Source organism: Tupaia chinensis, unplaced genomic scaffold (assembly GCF_000334495.1).
Source record: "Tupaia chinensis unplaced genomic scaffold, TupChi_1.0 Scaffold000201_2, whole genome shotgun sequence".
NCBI classification, from domain to species: domain Eukaryota; kingdom Metazoa; phylum Chordata; class Mammalia; order Scandentia; family Tupaiidae; genus Tupaia; species Tupaia belangeri.
The window spans coordinates 225,388-242,726 of NW_006159677.1; the positions used below are offsets into that span (position 1 = coordinate 225,388).

The window sequence follows — 17,339 nt, forward strand, 5'->3', positions numbered from 1 at the left end:
CCCCCGTTGTTTGCCTGTTTTGGTCCCAAAACCTCTTGTTTATTACACAAGATCCATTTCGAAAATGGCATTTCCATTTGAACCGTGCGGTTAGCACCTCAAGCTTGAACTTAACTACTTGAAATCCGTTCCCACGATGATCTGAAAGAGATAATTCGATGGGCACATTTGAAATTCTGGGACATGCAGTTCCACCATCTCCAGGGGACCTAGAGCATTCTAGCAACTTGCCGGCCAGCGGGGGCGTTGCTCCTGAGGATTCCTAAAAGACCCAATCTGGTGGAACCCCCTTTTCTGCCTACCCCCCCTAACCCCTGCCCTTTTTTTTCTTTTTCTTTTTTTTTTCTTTTGCCAAGGCAACTTACTTATTCTTTACTGAGATCCCACCCCTAACCCCCCAGCCTCAGGACCTATCTAAGTCTGGGTGTGGCCGCTGGCAGGGTGTGAATGAGAACTGAGGGTCACCCCGCCCATACTCCAAAGATCAGGAAAAATGCCCTGTTCTTCTTGACCTCGATTGTTTTTTTCTTTTTGTTTTGGGGGGGGGGGGGTTTGGGGTGGGACTTGCCACAGGGCACATGTACTAGCCAGAGAGAGACAGAGAGAGGGAAGATGAGAATGCAACCCCCAGAAGGGCGATGACCATACCACAATTCCTTCTCCTCTGTTCTCCTGGGATCTGGGGCACTTACGCACACGTGCCCAGTGTGATTTTCAAGCCGCCCCGTCTGGGACTCGAACCTCGGTTTACAATGTGAGAGTCCAGCACCTGAACCATCAAGCCGCCTGCCGGCCCCCAGCCTCTGATTTTAAACCGCCTGAAGGCAGACTGCAGTCGGGGCGATTTCTGTCCTGCAGGGTCGACTGGAGTTTGAAAATAGAAACATTTGCCTACGTGTGGCACACACCCACCCTCCTGCCCCAAAGGGTGGGTTGAGTTGGTGTCTTGTGACTCAGTTGTCAGCTGGTGTTCACTGGGGTGCAAATGCCTGGGCTTGGAGTTCCAGAGCAGAGGAGTCAGGGGTCAGCCAGTCGGGGTCCGGGATGGGGTGCTGGCCCAGAGAGGCCGGCTCCTCTCCTGCATCTGAGGGTGGGCGTGAACAGACAGTGTCGCCACCCTGCCCCTGGCCGCCTCCTCCCGGAGGTCTCCCCAGCTCCGAGCTTAGAAGGCTCCACCTCCAGGGAGGTGAGGAGGCTAAGGAAGACGCTTCAGAAGGGGCGCAGGCTGCAGCTCCCGGGGTGCCTCCCTGCTTTTCTGTGACAGGATGAAACAGCTCCTCATCTTTCATCTCCCACATTCAAAGCCCTGAGTCAGCGCCCCCTCTCTTGCCCCTCCCGCTGCAATTGCCAACTGCAGAACAGCGCATGCGCGCGTGTGATTGACGGAGGGGGTCTGGCCATGAAGAGACCAAGAAGGGCAGCCCTCACCTGCAACGCACGCCTTGCCGACCAGGGTCCCAGCTTGCCCCAAGTCCTCCCCTCCGTGCACTCTTGACCCCTCACCGTCTTCCCAAACTGCTGCAGGCGTGCATGGCATTCTGGGAAAGGGGTTCTGTAAGATGGGGCATGTCTCCTCCCCACCCTTTGCAGAGACAGCTCTCTGACACTGGCGATCTTTGTAGGAGCCATGACAGCACCCCCTGCTCCAGGGCCAGCACACGGCCACTCAAGCAGGTCGTGTCATAAGCACCCATTGGAGGAAGGATCCAGGGACCAGCAGGGGCATGGAGGTTAAGGCACTGACTCCCACTTGGCTGCCCACACACAGTTCAAGTCCCAGACCTGGTGGCTTGAAACACACCTAGCACATGCATGTGCATGACCAAAATCCCAGGAGGAGAGTGGAGGAGAAGGGATTGTGGCATGACCATCCGCCCTGGGGAGGGGAATTGTGCGATTTCTCTCTCTCTCTCTGTCTCTCTCTGTCTCTCTCTCTGGCAAATGCACACGCCCTGTGACAAAAACCTAAAAAAAAAGAAAAATAATAAAAAAGAACAAATATCATTTTTCTAACAGCAGAATCCTGAGACCTGCCAGTCTGCATTACCTTTGTTAGGAAGACTCCCTTGTGACTCGTAAATCCATGAACAGATCATGAACACCCCACCCCCACATGTACACATTTATTTTCCCTATGGAGCTAATATCATGTAGGCCCAGGTCCCATAGAAATGTAAGAGATTTTCGCAATCATCGCTAGAAAACTGTGTTTCTCACTTTAAATAATGTTTATCTCTTGAGGACCCTGCAAAATGTGGTTACTTCCCCCACCCTGCCCTTTATTTTTTCTTTTTCTTTTTCTTCTTCTTTTAATTAACAGTGGAATAGATACCCTGTCCATGGGGCTTACCGGCCCAGTGAGATTTTTCTCTACCTCTGCCCACCTCAGACCACCTCCCAGGGGATGAAAACACGTCGGTCATAGATGGTTTAATAGTAACTATTTGTTCAGCTTTTCTCAGCCTCTCAGAACCAAACCTCATCCTGTTCCCTTTCAATGCACCCAGCAGATTTTCTTCAAATTCGGTAAATATTTTTAGTGGAAAAAAATCTCAACGCTGCCATCGCGGGAACCTGAGATTTTTATCTCCCGGGGCCGTGCTACACGGCACCACTTTGATCTGCAGGGTTTGCTCCCTACTCGCATCTTCATCAACAGCTCGCAGGGCTGGTGTCAGCCTTGCAAGCCCCGTTTCATGGTCCTGCATGTCACATTCAAAAAAAAAAACGAGCCTCCCTCTCTGTAGATGGGATATGGTCGTTGATCGGGACAAAGCAGTTTGTTGGTTTTTTTTTTTTCAGTAAAAGTCCCCGGGGGGTTGTGAATTGTAAAAGTTATTACACTGGACAGCCCGTTTTCTTCCCCCCCATCCTCCTTTTTTTTTTTTTGCTCTCTGGGCAGGAGAAGAGGGATAAGGTCGCATGTATGTCAGCAGCCCCCCCTGGATGAGCTTTGCCCCTCCTGTGTCTGGTGTGACTCTCAGAAGCCGGAGCAGTGGGTCGGGCATCCCTTGTTGCAGAGAGCGAATGACAGTTGTGAGAACATCTTAAGTTGTGTGGGAAGAGTGACAGTTGCGTGGGCATCCGTGTTGAGTAGGGTTCAATGACAGCCATAGAGCGAGCGTCCCATGCTGTGCAGGTTACAGTGACAGCCGTGTGATCATCCGCATCGTGTCAGATGCAGGATCATCTGAGTGCATCCAGCCCGCGTTGTGTAAATCCAGCCGTGTAGACGTCCTTTGCAGAGGAGTGGCCGAGAGGGTGTAGCAGCTGCCCTGGCCACGGCCCTTTGTTTTTCTGGTGTTGTTGTTTTCTTTTGGTTTTGCTGGCTTTTTGTATTTCTCTCTCATCCTCAGAGCTACGTTTTTTTTTTTTTTTTTTTTTTCAAGAACAGCATTGAATTGTCCAAATAGAACCCGGCATGTGTCTGATTGTAATGAACTCTCTCTCTCTCTCTCTCTCTCTCTCTTCCTCACTCGCTCAGCTCATATTAATAAATATTCAGATTAATCCGTCTTAGAAACCCCTACAGGACTCCAAACCTCCTCCTCTGTCTTCCCAAGGAAAGAATTCAAAGCAAGAGCAGCAAACCCCTCTTTCAGAGTCCTTGTGCAGTTTGTCATTTGTTGAAGGGGTCTCACGGGATACCCATGTGCCTTCCGTTATTTTTTTATTTTTTTCCCCCCATACTACCCTCTTCAGGGACCCCTTAAGCACAGAGTTTCCTAAAAAGCAATCTGGAAAAGGCAGAATATTCCATGAAACCTGAGTCCAGGAGAACCTGCACCCCCCTCCACCCGGCCACAACACCCCCCTCCCTGAACGGTGTGCCGGGTGGGCACACACAGCTTCGCACTTTTTGAGCAATAAAAGAATTAAAGAAATTTCTACCAGGGTGGAGCTGGCCACCGAGGGAGTCCACATGCTTTTTTTTTTTTTTTTTTTTTTTTAACAGCACACGCTGTGGTTAACCATTCGGTTCATATTGTTTTTGCTAAAGTCAGTTCTGTGTGCGGTTTCGGTACACCGCTTGGGTAACTGTTGAAACTGCTGCGGTTTGAAAATAAGTTGTATTTTGCCTCCTCTTCAATCTTGTATTCCTTCTCCTCCCCGTTCATGCAGAATCCCTGGGGGTGGCCAGTCAGCACCCCCTGCCCCAGGAGGGGGGTCTTTCATTTTAATCCCATTTGTCTTGATTCATCATCTTGTGCTACGCCGTCATCTCGCGGATGGCCATCGGGGACAGGTCGGGAGGTCCCATCTAGGAACCAAAGTACCAGATCGTAGGCTGGTTCATTTTTTATGTAGATTTGTGTTCCGTATTAACATAATGTATACATCGGTAATGACCTCTCCTTACTCATGTTATCGGGAGCCCGGAGGAGAAGGCAGGGCGACCTACCGGGTGGTTCCATCGCCGTGGAGGGGACCTAGCAAGATTCAAGTTCCTTTGTCACCTTCGAGATAAGGGACACCTCCGAAAATCGGAAAAACAACGCAGGAGTTAGCAGAAGTGGTTACATAAAAGCAGGAACTAAACCCAGAATGTTTTAAAAAAAAAAAAAAAAATTAAATAAGAACTGCTAAAAATAATCAGGGCACGAAGTGGGAAGTTGGGGTTGAGGCTCCCGCAAGTCCTGGCATGGCAGTGGGCTTGTTTGCAGAAAAGCCTCCAGATCACAAGGGTGGTCTAGGCCAACCTCGCACTTGCTAAGTTCGATACCAGCTCCCATGCCAGACCCAGGCCCAGACACCTGAGCAAAAACCGTTGTTCTTTTTTTGTGTGTTTTGTTTTCTTTTTCTTTCTTTTTTTTTTTTCCTTCTCTGAAAACAAGAGTCAAGCAGTTGAAGTGTCCTGGTTTCGTATGAACGCAGTCACAATTTCTAAATAACAACGGTTTCAGCAACAGAGAGCAAAACCAGGCGCAAGCAATTCTTGGTGTGAACGGAGGCTTTTTCATCTCCCCGATAATCTCTCCGCCTTGTCAGAAACCTCAGCTTGAAATCGGAGCGGGCTGGATTCTTCGCTGCCCTTCCCCTAAGAAACAATTGAAAACAAAGTCAAAAAATAAAATAAAGAATAAGAAGCTCTTTCCTAAGCCAGGGGAGGATGGTTGTCTCCCTTGAAAAGAAGGGGAAAAGCTCAAAGAGGCAGCTTTATTTGAAACCTCCTGGACCAGCAGTTAGCGTAATGGCTATGTTGCTGGACTCCCATGTAGTCGACTGCAGTTTGCATCCCGGACCCGTTTGCTTAAACTCACGCTGGGCGCGTGTGTGTGTGTGCCCAAGATCCCGAGAGGAGAATGGAGGAGAAGGGATTGTGGCGTGGTCATCCCCCCTGAGGGGTGATTTCTCACTTTCTGTCTCTCTGTCTCTCTCTGTCTGGCGAGTGCATGTGCCCTCTAGCAAAAACCTCTAAAAAAAAAAAAAAGATAAAACAAAGAAACCTCCTGTATTGGGGAGCTGGTTCTTGGGGGCCAGTTAGAGTCTGCCTCCCCTTCTAGCCAAACCTCCAAGGATTTGCAGAATTGCATTCTGGGATCAGACCCTGTAAGAAATACCCCAAGACCTTGAGCCCAAGCATCTTCCCTGGACTTTCTGCTGGGACAGGGGCCTTCAAGGCGTGCTGGGCTTTGATCCTGTCCCCTGGACTCACCTTCTGTACCCCCTGCTGTTACAATGTTGCCACGTGATGGTCATATTAGTATTTAAGGAAGAATCAGCCCAGGCATTGTGCACCTTGCAGGCCAGCTGGTGGCCTGGTGGTTAAGGCAGTTGGAGCCCACATGGCCGACTGAGGTTCGACTCCCAGACCTGGTGGCTTGAGAAACATGCCAGATACATGTGTGCGTGTGTGTGCCCAAATCCCCAAAAGGAGGGAGAGATGGAGGAGAAGGGATTGAGGCGTGAGCATTCCCCATAGGACATGCTTTCTCACCCCTACCCTCACCCCCACTCACCTCCCCACCCTCGTCAATGCATGCACCCACCCTCTGGCAAAACTTTTTGGATAATTAACACTCTTGCTGCAAACTAGGAGGACCAGATGCTTTTTTTTTTTTTCTTCCTAGCTCCTCTAAGGCATTCCCCAAAGAGTTCAGGGTTCCTGTGGCCCCTGGATTCTGCATGGCTACCACTCCCTCAGGCTAAGCCCCAGAATGACCAGTATTGGGGACTCGGGGTGGTGTTTGCTGGCCCTTGTGGTCTGCTGGGGCCAGTCTCAGGCAGGACAGAGGCCAGGCAGGACAGAAGCAAGTGCCACAGGAGGAAGACAGCGGTGGGGGACCTGGAGGGGCAGTGAGCCCCTGCAGGGAGTACCTTCCAGATGCAGTGGTTAAGCTGGGCAGAAGCTGTGAGGCAGCTGGGGACGGCCAGGCCATGAGAACCATTGTGCAGGCCCCAGGTTAAGCCTGCATCAGGACACTGTTCCTCTGCACCCTGCCTGCTCCTGGCCTTGGTGGGTCCTCGCGGACACCCCTGTTCTCAGTTACTGCTTCCGGCAGCCTCGAAGGGTCAGCTCTCTCTCCACCCCTGTGTGAGCTCCCTGGGACTGCCAGGGGCTGAGTGGCTTCAATCGGACATCAAGATAAAGTTTTTGAGAGGGACGAATTAGCTTTTTGTTTTTAAAGGTTTTTGTCATAGGGCATGTGCATGCACCAGTGAGAGACAGAGAGAGAAAGGGAAAGTGAGACATCACCTCCCCAGGGAGATGGCCATGCTGTAACTCCTTCTCCTCCATTCTCCTCTTGGGACTTTGGGCACACATGCATACCCGCACACACACCCAGAGTGATTTTTTTTTCTTATTTTATTTTTTAATATATTTTCTTTTCTTTTCTTTTCTTTTTTTTAGAGTTATTTTATTGAACTTTAGTTCATTTTGACCAGAGAAGGATGGAGAGAGAGAGAACGTAAACAGCCGGGTCTAGGACTCAAACTGCCGTCATTCATGTGGGAGTCCAGCACCCTTAACCACCATGCCACCTGCTGGCCCCCCCAGAGTGATTTTCAAGCCATCGGGGGTGGGACTTGAACTGCGGTCGGCCATGTGGGACTCCATGCCTTAATCACGACCCCACCTGCTGACCTCAACAGCCCATCTTTCATCATATGGTTCTGGAGGCTCGAAGTTCAAAACGAAGGTGTCGGCAGGACCGGGTTCTTCCAAGGCCCCCCTCCTTGGCTTGCTGTGTCTCCACGTGGCCGTCCTTCCGTATTGTCTGTGTCCTGAATTCCTCCTCATACAAGGACACCCGTCATACTGGGTCTGAGCACACCCCAGCTGCAGCGGGGCAGTGGGAGGGCAGATGGGGGAAGAATTGACCAGAGACAGCAGTGCAAGCCAGGTCAGGTCTAGTGGAGGTGGGTGAGAGTGCCCTGGGGCATAGACCTGGGCGGGTCTGCCACCTCTTGGCAGGGACAGTCTCTTTTTATGGTCTCAATCGATCGATCGAGCCATCGTAGTGGGAAGGTGGGGATAACTTTGCAAGGTTGGGTCCGGATTGAGGGGCTGGTCGTTTCTCAGAAATATAGAGCGTCCATCAGCCACAAGGATTGCTGGACGTGGCGCCAGAGGCGGGTCCAGAATGTCTGCTTCTATCATAAAAGCTTATTGGGAGGGGCCAGCAGATGGCATAGTGGTTAAGGCGCTGGACTCCCACATGGCTGTCTGCAGTTCAAGTCCCGGACCTGGTGACTTATACTACACATGCCGGGCGTGTGTGTGTGTGTGTGTGTGTGTGTGTGTGTACGCCCAAAATCCCAAGAGGAGAAGGGATTGCGGAGTGACCATCTCCCCTTGGGAGGGGATGTTGATTTCTCACTCTGCCTGCCCTAGAGAATGCACACACCCTATAGCACAAATCTCTCTTTAAAAGGGAACCAGCTGTTAGCGTAATGGCCATGTCGCTGGACTCCCACATAGTTGACCACGGTTCGCATCCCGGACCCGGTGGCTTAAACTCACGCCGGGCGCATGTGCGTGCGTGCCCAAGATCCCGAGAGGAGAATGGAGGAGAAGGGATTGCAGCATTGCCCACCCCCCCTGGGGGGTGATTTCTCGCTTTCTGTCTCTATGTCTCTCTCTCTCTCTGGCGAGCGCACGCGCCCTATAGCAAAAACCTCTCAAAAAAAAAAAAAAAAAAAAGCTTATTAGGAGGATCAGCAGGTGGCATGGTGGTCAAGACACTGGATTCCACATGGGCAACCAGGGTTGGAGTCCCCGACCCAGCAGCTTTGGGAGTCATCCAGGAGCACGTTCATGTGTGCCCACGACCCTGAGGGGGAGAATGGAAGAGAGGGGATTACGATGTGGTCATCGATTCTTCACTGTCCTTCTCTCTCTCTGTCTCTGTCTCTCTCTCTCTGACAAGTGTACACACCCTATAGCAATAAGTTTTTTTTTTTAAAAAAGGGCTTTGTTCCACAGTGGGCTTCCGTCCCTGTTGTAGGTAACAGGGGACACCGGTGGGCAGCACGGCCCCCAATCTCGTGAAGTGGAGAGAGAAAGATACGTAATGAAGAGACAGAAGGACAGGGCGTCAGGGTCCAGCAGATGGCGGAATGGCTATGTCGCTGGACTCCCACTTAGTCGACCACGGTTCGAGTCCTGGACCCAGTGGCTTGAAACTCACACCAGGCGTGTGAATGTGTGTGCCCAAAATCCCGAGAGGAGAATGGAGAAGGGATTGTGGCATGGCCATCGCCCCTGGAAGGGGGGGGGAGGGATTTCGCGCTTTCTGTCTCTCTGTCTCGCCAGAGAGCGCATGCACCCTATAGCAAAATCTCTCTTAAAAAGAAAAAGGAAAGAAAGCTTTAAAAAAAAAAAAGGGGGGGGGGGCGTCAGGGCTGCAGTGGCCAGGGGCGGGGAGGCCTCTGAGCCAGGTGTGGGCTCCCAGGTGGCCTCTGCAGGGTCACGTGTGAGCGGAGCTGATCAAGCTCAGACAGGAGAGTAAGGAGGAGCCTCCAGGCGGGGGAACAGCAGGCTGCACGGTTGGGGCACGCAGGGGCAGAATGTGGCCGGCCTGGCCGGGCAGGCAGGGTTGGGATGGAAGAGACTGAGTGTCACGCTGGAGGGAAGGAATCAGCTGTGTGTTAAAAGGCCACTCGGGGGACCAGCAGCCAGTGTAATGGCTATGTTGCTGGACTCCCACGTAGTCGACCGCGGTTCGAGTCCCGGACCCGGTGGCTTAAAACTCACGCCGGGCGCATATGCGTGCGTGCTCAAGATCCCGAGAGGAGAATGGAGGAGAAGGGACTGCGGCATGGCCATACCCCCTGTGGGCGCTTTCTCACTTTCTGTCTCTCTGTCTCTCGCTCTTTCTGGCAAACGCACATGCTCTATAGCAAAAACCTCTCAAAAACAAAAACAAAAAAACAACTCATACCAGGCATGTGTGGAGGAGAAGGGATTGCAGTGTGGCCATCCCCCCTGGGGGGTGATTTCTCACTTTCTGTCTCTCTGTCTCTCTCTGTCTTTCTGGTGAGCGCACATGCCCTATAGCAAAAATCTCTCCAAAAAAAAAAGAAAGAAAGAAAAGAAAAAGAAAGTGATAAAAAGGAATTATTATTTTAATTTAATTTATTTTTTATTATTATTCAATTGAACCAGAGAGAGAGAGAAAGCAAGCTGCCAGGTCCGGGACTTGAACCACAGCCTGCCATGTGAGGATCCATTGCCTTCACTGCCACGCCACCTGCCGGCCCTGATCGAGGCCAGGGTGCTTTCTGAAAGTACAGCCACGGTCAGCCGTGGAGTGAGGCAGGCAGCTCCCAGTTTCTGTCCTTTTTCTTTATCCATGACGAAGCACGTGCGTGTCAGACAGAAAGAAATATGAGCACCGTCTCCAGGATCTGGTCACGGTCCTCTTCCGCCGGTCCTCCGGCCTGGAGGGTCTTGGGCGCCCATCTGTGTGCCTGGCATGTTGCCGGCTTCCATGTGGGATCCAACTTCTCTCTCTTTCTCCTTTTTATTTATTTTATTCTTTTAGATTTTGGTATAGGACATTGCTCGCCCGAGAGACAGAAAGCGAGAAATCACCCCCCAGGGGGGATGACCACACCACACTCCCTTCTCCGTTCTCCTCTCAAGATCTTGGGCACACATGCACATGCGCCCAGCATGAGTTTAAGTCACCAGGTCCGGGACTCGAACTGCTGTCAACTATGTGGGAGTCCAGTGACGTAACCAATACACCATCTGCTGGTCTCTCTCTCTCTCTTTTATTTTCATTTTTTTAAATTTGTTATAGGGTGTGTGCACTCGCCAGAGAAGAGACAGAGACAGAGGGAAAATAAACAAGCACCCCATCGGAGGTGGCCACACCACGGTCCGTTCCTTTCTCGGGATTTTGGGCATGCACACACATGTGCCTGGTATGTCTTTCAAGCTGCTGGGTCTGGGACTCGAACCACATGGTCCATGTGGGATCAGCCGCTTTAACCGCCATGCCGCTGGCTGGCCTAAGAGAACCACCTCTTGAGCATCTTTTACCACTGCAGGGTTAGGCTGGCCTTTGATTTATTTCAGAACACTGGCCTTGAAACTCCATGGCAGATGGCGGAATGGTTACATTGCTGGACTCTCACATCGTCGACCGTGGTTCAAGCCCCGGACCCGGTGGCTTAAAACTCACTGATGCTGAGTGTATGTGCGTACATGCCCAAAATCCCAAGAGGAGAATGGAGGAGAAGGGCCTGCAGCGTGACCATCTCCCGGGGGGGGGATGGGGTGGGGGGTGGGGGATGATTTCCCGCTTTCTGTCTCTCTGTCTCTCCAGTGAGTGCCTGCACCCTATAGCAAAAATCTCTCTCTTAAAAAATGTAACCGTGTGGCGATTCAGTTAGCAAATTGGAATCACTGTTAAATATCGTCAGGCCTTACCTTGGGGTGCTGCTGGGCCTGAACCGAACATCTAGCCTCTGAATGCTCTGACCACCCTGGGCACCCCTTGGGTTGGTAAAGTGGTGGCAGACAAAAACAGTCAGCCCGGCTAGATTCCAGGAGTCTCCTGAGATGTGGCCCTCTTATTGCTCAGCGGGTTTTGCTCTGGTTCCTGGTAGAATGTTCCAGCAAGTTGGCAAGAGTCCATGGGAACAGCCATTGCCCCCAGGCCAGCATCCCCTCAACAGTCGGTCTGCTGGGATCCAAGCATCCCAGAGTCACCTGCTTGGCATATTTTGCTTTGGCCCCAGAAAGGCCCAATAAACCTGTCCCTGGGAGCCACCAGCCCCAACGGGACGGAAGCAGGCTGGGTTTGTCGGGTGAGACACCTCCAGACCAGTGTTAACTAACACACCTAACCACGCTGTACCACGTCGTACAACCTGCTCCCCCGTTTTACCACAGAGATCTCCCTCATCTCACTCCCAGTCCTTGTCTTTCAGTGTTCAAAGCTTGCAGTGTGTTTTCCTGTTCAGCCATGGTTGTTTTTTTATGTTTTTGTTTTTTGTTTTTCAGAATTACTTATTTAATTGTATTTGTCACTATTACTATTTTTTTTTTTTTAATTTGTTACAGGACACATGCACTCAACAGGGACAGGGAGAGAGAGAAAGTGAGAAAGCAAGCCACCAGGTCCGAGAATCGAACCGTGGTCGGCCATGTGGGAGTACCTAGTGCCCTTAACTGCCACACCATCTGCTGGTCCCCAAGTCATGATTATTATTTATTTATTTATTAAAATTTTGGAGAGGTTCTTGCTATATATATGCGCTCTTCAGAAAGAGACAGAGAGACAGAAAGCGAGAAATCATCCCCAGGGGGGATGGCCACACTGCAGTCCCTTCTCCTCCATTCTCCTCTCGGGATCTTGGGCATGCACGCACACGCGCCGGTGTGAGTTTAAGCCACCAGGTCCAGGACTCGAACCGCAGTCGACTACATGGGAGTCCAGTGACATAGCCATGATGCTAACTGCTGGTCCCATGATTATTTTTTTTTAAACCGATATGATTGTAATAAATGCATTGTCGTACCCTAATGAAGCCCTTTGAAACACACTGCAAGTGAGCTTTTCAAAGACCACTCTCTGGTTTTAGCATGTGTGTCATCCGTTTTTTTGTGTGTCTTTCCCAACCTGGGTCAACCCTTGGAATAAACCTCACAGAGACCCCGGGGTCCCCAGGGTCCGTCCCATTACTTAATTCTCCCCAGAGAGGCAGAGGGGTCTCCTTTGAGAGCCAGTCAGATCCTGCCTTCCTCGGCACCCCACTCTGTCAAGTGAGTAACTTGTCTTTCTTTCTTTTTTTGTTTCTTTTCTTCTTCTTTTTTTTTTTCTTCTTCTCCTTCTCCCGAACTTTCCAGGTAAAAGTACACCTGTAAGCCAGCTTGGTTCCGCAGACTTTGCTGAACCCCCCGATCCATTCCAGCCACTGGGGGCTGACAGCGGCGACCCGTTCCAAAATAAGAAGGGGTTTGGGGACCCGTTTAGTGGAAAGGATCCGTTTGTCCCCTCCTCTTCAGCTAAACCTTCTAAGGCCTCTTCTTCGGGTTTTGCAGACTTCACCTCTGTAAGTTGAGTTCACTCCGCCTCCGCGCCACCCTCTCCCACCCTCCGCTTACAGCTTCTCTGGGTTTGTTTTTTGTTTGTTTGTTTGTTTGTTTGTTTTCATGGCCAAAGGGCGCATTTGCTTGCCAGAGACAGAGAGAGGGAGAGGGAGGGAGAAAGCCCCCCATGGGACGTGGTCACATCCCAATCCCTTCTCCATTTCTCCATCTTGTTAGGATTTGGGGTATACACGCACACGTGCCTGGTGTGTTTTCCAAGGATGCAAACCTTGGTCAGCCACGTGGGTATCTGGCTCCTGTATCGATGGGGTCAACTGTGGGATTTTTGTTTCGTTGTTTTTGGGGTTTTTTTTTTTTTTTTTTTTTTTGTCTTTGTCAGGGAATACCTCTCCCGGCTTATTGACATGTCTGGGTACCTCCTCCTGTCTTTCCCTGGTGTTATTTATTCTCTACCGCTGCTTCTGTAAGAAAAACCGTTTTTCAATAAAAAGAAAAAGAGCTACAGTTCGGATACTGTATGACAAAGAGCACGTTTCTTCCAGCAGTGACAGAGCAAGGCCCGGTTCTGTCCTTCACGCTTGACACTTGGTATCATTTCTGTCAGCACAGAGGCTGTGCGTTCTCTGATTTCTGGAAGCCAAGCTTGGTACGCACTTCCAAAGTATGTAAACAAGATTACGAAGGTGACACGAGGGTCGTGCTGTCCCCAGAAAAGTCTCTGCACGAGTCTGGGCAGACCCACCCAAATGCAGTTTGAAGTTTGAATCAGAGGATCCAGGCATGACACCCAAAGCGAGATGAATTTGATTTTTTTTTTTGAAACTTTATTTCATTTTATTTATTCATTCACTTATTTTAATTTGACCAGAGAGAGACAGGCTCATACAGGGAGAGAGAAAGAGACAGAGAGAGGGAGAGGGAAAGTGAGAAAGCAAGCCATCAGGTCCAGGACTCGAACCGTGGTTGGCCATGTGGGAGTGTCCAGTGCCTTAATCACCATGCCACCTGCTGGTCTCTGAGAAATTAGATTTTTTAAAAATTGTCTGCGCTCACCAGAGAGAGAGAGAGAGACAGCACCCTTCCAACGGGGTATAGTCACTCTACAATCCCTTCTTTTTTTTTTTTGGAGAGGTTTTCGCTATAGGGCGTGTGCGCTCGCCAGACAGACAGAGACAGAGAGACAGAAAGCGAGAAATCACCCCCCAGGGGGGATGGTCATGCCGCAATCCCTTCTCCTCCATTCTCCTCTCGGGATCTTGGGCACGCACGCACACGCGCCCGGCGTGAGATTTAAGCCACCGGGTCCGAGACGCGAACCACGGTCGACTACGTGGGAGTCCAGCGACATAGCCATTACGCTAACTGCTGGTTCCCTACAATCCCTTCTTCAGTTCTCTAACCTGTTGGGATTTGAGGCATGCACGCACACAGGCCTAGCATCTTTCTTTCTTTTTCTAGTTTTGTTTTTTGTTTAAGTTTTTGCCATAGGGCACGTGCACTCACTTGGGAGAGACAGAGACAGAAAGAGAGAAAGTGAGAAATCAACCCCCAGGGAGATGGCCATGCCACAGTCCCTTCTCTTCCATCCTCCTCTTAGGACTCTGGGCACGCACACACGTGCCTGGTGTGATATTCAAACCACCAGGTCTGGGACTCGAACCATGGCTGACTATGTGGGAATCCATCTCCTTAACCACCACCTGCCGGCCCCGCACCGGGCATATTTTTCAAGCCACTGGGGCTGCGATTCAAACCGCAGTCTGCCATAAAGGATCTGGCTCCCTTAACCAATAGGCTTCAGAGACATTTACAACGTTCATTTCAATGACCGACAAGGAAAGCAAAACAATTCTATCTTGGAATTGACGAACTCAAAAACCCTTTGCTTTTTTTTTTTTTTTTTTTTTTTTTTTTGCCAGAACCCAACAGCTGAGCCCTAAAAGCCGTTTAGTCCAAGTAGAAGTCCCTTTTCAGAAAGGCATCTCGAAGTTTTGAAAGCCAGGCTTTGTTTTTCTCTGTGTGAACGCTATTCCAGCATGTCGTCACGTTAGGGTGTTTTCGCTCCCCTCCTGGGTACAACGAACATCCCGTTCTCCAAATCCTTGAGATGTCGTCCTCCCTGAGTGAGTTACACCACGTGGTATATACCTTTTTTTTCTTTCTTTCTTCTTTTTCTTTTTCCTTTAATTTGCCAGAGGGAACGGACACTTACCAGAGACAGAAAGAGAGAGAAAGTGAAAAAGCATTCCCCATGGGGGCATGGTCACGCTACAATCCCTTCATCTCTCTCCTGTTTTGGGATGTGGGGTATGACACACACATGTACCCACGGTGTTTTTTGGTTTTGTTTTTATTTTTTTGCTATAGGGCGCGTGTGCTTGCCAGAAAGAGAGAGACAGAGAGACAGAATGCGAGAAATCACCCCCCAGGGGGAATGGCCACGCCGCAGTCCCTTCTCCTCCATTCTCCTCTCAGGATCTTGGGCACGCACGCACAGACACCCGGCATGAGTTTAAGCCACCGGGTCCGGGGCTTGAACCATGGTCAACTACGTGGGAGTCCAGCGACATAGCCATTACGCTAACTGCTGGTCCCCCACAACTCTCGGGAATAGAGGAAGAGAAAGGATTGTGGAATGGCCATTCCCCCGGGGTGGGGGCGTGGTGATTTCTTCTAGAACCTTCTAACTCACCAGCCCTGAATTTCCATCCACAGGCTGTTTGTACTCGTAGTGGTTCGTGGGCAGGCTCTCCCCTCTCTGGTATTTCGACAGCCCTTTCTGTCTCAGGCAAACGCGTTTCTTAGGAAGTCGCATGAGAGGGTAGCAGAATGGCTTTCTGTTTGCTGGTTTTCTCAGAACTCCTTGTTAAAAAGTAGTGTAGACTAGCAGTTAGCGTAATGGCTATGTTGCTGGACTCCCACGTAGTCGACCGCAATGAGTCCCAGACCCAGTGGCTTAAACTCACGCCAGGCGCGTGTGCGTGCGTGCCCAAGATCCCAAGAGGCGAATGGAGGAGAAGGGATTGTGGCGTGGCCATCCCCCCTGGGGGGTGATTTCTCGCTTTCTGTCTCTCTGGTGAGCAGACACACCCTATAGCGAAAAAAAACTCTCCAAAAAAAAAAAACAGTACAGATAGACAGGTGACGCTGTGCTTGGGTATCAAACCAGAGCAGGTCGGGACCAGCAGTTAGCGTAATGGCCATGTCGCTGGACTCCCACGTAGTCGACCGCGGTTCGCATCCCAGACCCGGTGGCTTAAACTCACGCCGGGCGCGTGTGCGTGCGTGCCCAAGATCCCGAGAGGAGAAGGGAGGAGAAGGAATTGCGGCGTGGCCATCCCCCCTGAGGGGTGATTTCTTGCTTTCTATCTCTCTGTCTCTCTCTGTCTGTCTGGCGAGCGCACGCGCCCTATAGCAAAAACCTCTCCAAAAAAAAAATAAAAACCAGAGCAGGTGCAATTTCAACATCGGAATAAACACAGGAGCGGGGAAGGGAGAGCTAGCATGTCCATGTCATCCGGAGGGTCTGCTGCTTAGACACCTTCGCTCACCGAGGTCCTGTCCCCAGTGAGGAAAGGCGCCTCGCGGGGCTGTCTTTACCACCGAGCCTGCTGAGCCATATAGGCTAAGATTTCGAGCAGGCTTGGGACCAGCAGTTAGCGTCATGGCTATGTTGCTGGACTCCCAGCGACCGCAGTTCGAGTCTCGGACCCGGTGGTTTAAACTCACGCCGGGTGCGACTACTTCACATCCGTCCCGAGGGGGCAGCATTCTCGCATCCTCTGTGTCTCAGATCCACAGTTGGCACGAAGAGGGATGCAGAAATGGTGGTTTCTCCAGTTGCTACCAATCTGAGGTGTTGTTTCGTTTTTCGGTTTTGTTTTTGAATTTGCTATAGGATGCATGCATTCCCTGGAGAGAGATATGGGGGAGAACGAGAAATCACCCCCCAGGGGGATGGCCACGCCGCAATCCCCTCTCCTCCATTCTCCTCTCGGGATCTTGGGCACGCACGCACACGCGCCCGGTGTGAGTTTAAGCCGCCGGGTCCAGGACTCGAACCGCAGTCGACTACATAGGAGTCCAGTGACATAGCCATGACGCTAACTGCTGGTCCCCTCAGCACCTTTAATTTGGGCATGCTCAAGCCGGCTGGGGCTGGAGGCGGACAGCCGGTTTGGATGTAGCAGGCTTGTTACTTGACCCTGCAGGCCTCGGTCGGTCTTCAGTGAGTTCCCAGCCGCCTCTCCCTCCAGGTCGTCCCCTCCCGCCCGTTGTCAGCAACACCAACACGGTGGAATCATTTCCACCAGTGTGTGTTGTTTTTTCCTTGTTTTCCTCTCAATGAGGTGTTGGAAAATTCCCCAGAGTGGGGGGGATAGGGTGGAGGATCTCTATCTGTGGCCCACAGTCAAATACGTTGGCAGGGAGGTAGGGCCCATTTTCAGGGAGTCCACACCCTCAAGTGTTTCTCTGGGCAGTGTCTCTAAGAAATTAAGACTTCCAGGGACCAGCAGGTGGCATGGTGGTTAAGGCACTAGATTCCCACATGGCTGACTGTGGTTCAAGTCCCAGACCTGCAACTTGCTTTCTCAACGTTCGCTCTCTCTCCCTCTCTGGTCAAATTAAAAAGTTCTAATAGTTAATAAAATGAAATCAAATAATTAAGGGACCAGCAATTAGCATAATGGCTATGTTGCTGGACTCCCATGTAGTCGACTGCGGTTAGGGTCCCGGACCCGGTGGCTTAAACTCACGCCGGGCGCGTGTGTGTGCGTGCCCAGGATCCTGAGAGGAGAATGGAGGAGAAGGGATTGCGGCGTGGCCACCC

At 51.1% G+C, this 17,339-nt stretch overlaps 1 protein-coding gene across 7 annotated transcripts in view; it reads left to right on the top strand.

Annotated features, from left to right (window-relative positions):
• Positions 1-17,339, top strand: part of EPS15L1 (epidermal growth factor receptor pathway substrate 15 like 1) — a gene marked incomplete at its 5' end in the record, with an annotated part of 101,740 nt that overhangs the window by 80,128 nt on the left and 4,273 nt on the right. For 4 of the 7 annotated variants that reach the window (XM_027771316.1, XM_014587336.2, XM_027771315.1 and 1 more), the window contains 1 exon segment: positions 12,305-12,510. In XM_027771316.1, coding sequence (XP_027627117.1) covers positions 12,305-12,510 — 206 coding nt within the window. 7 annotated transcript variants of the gene reach the window in all.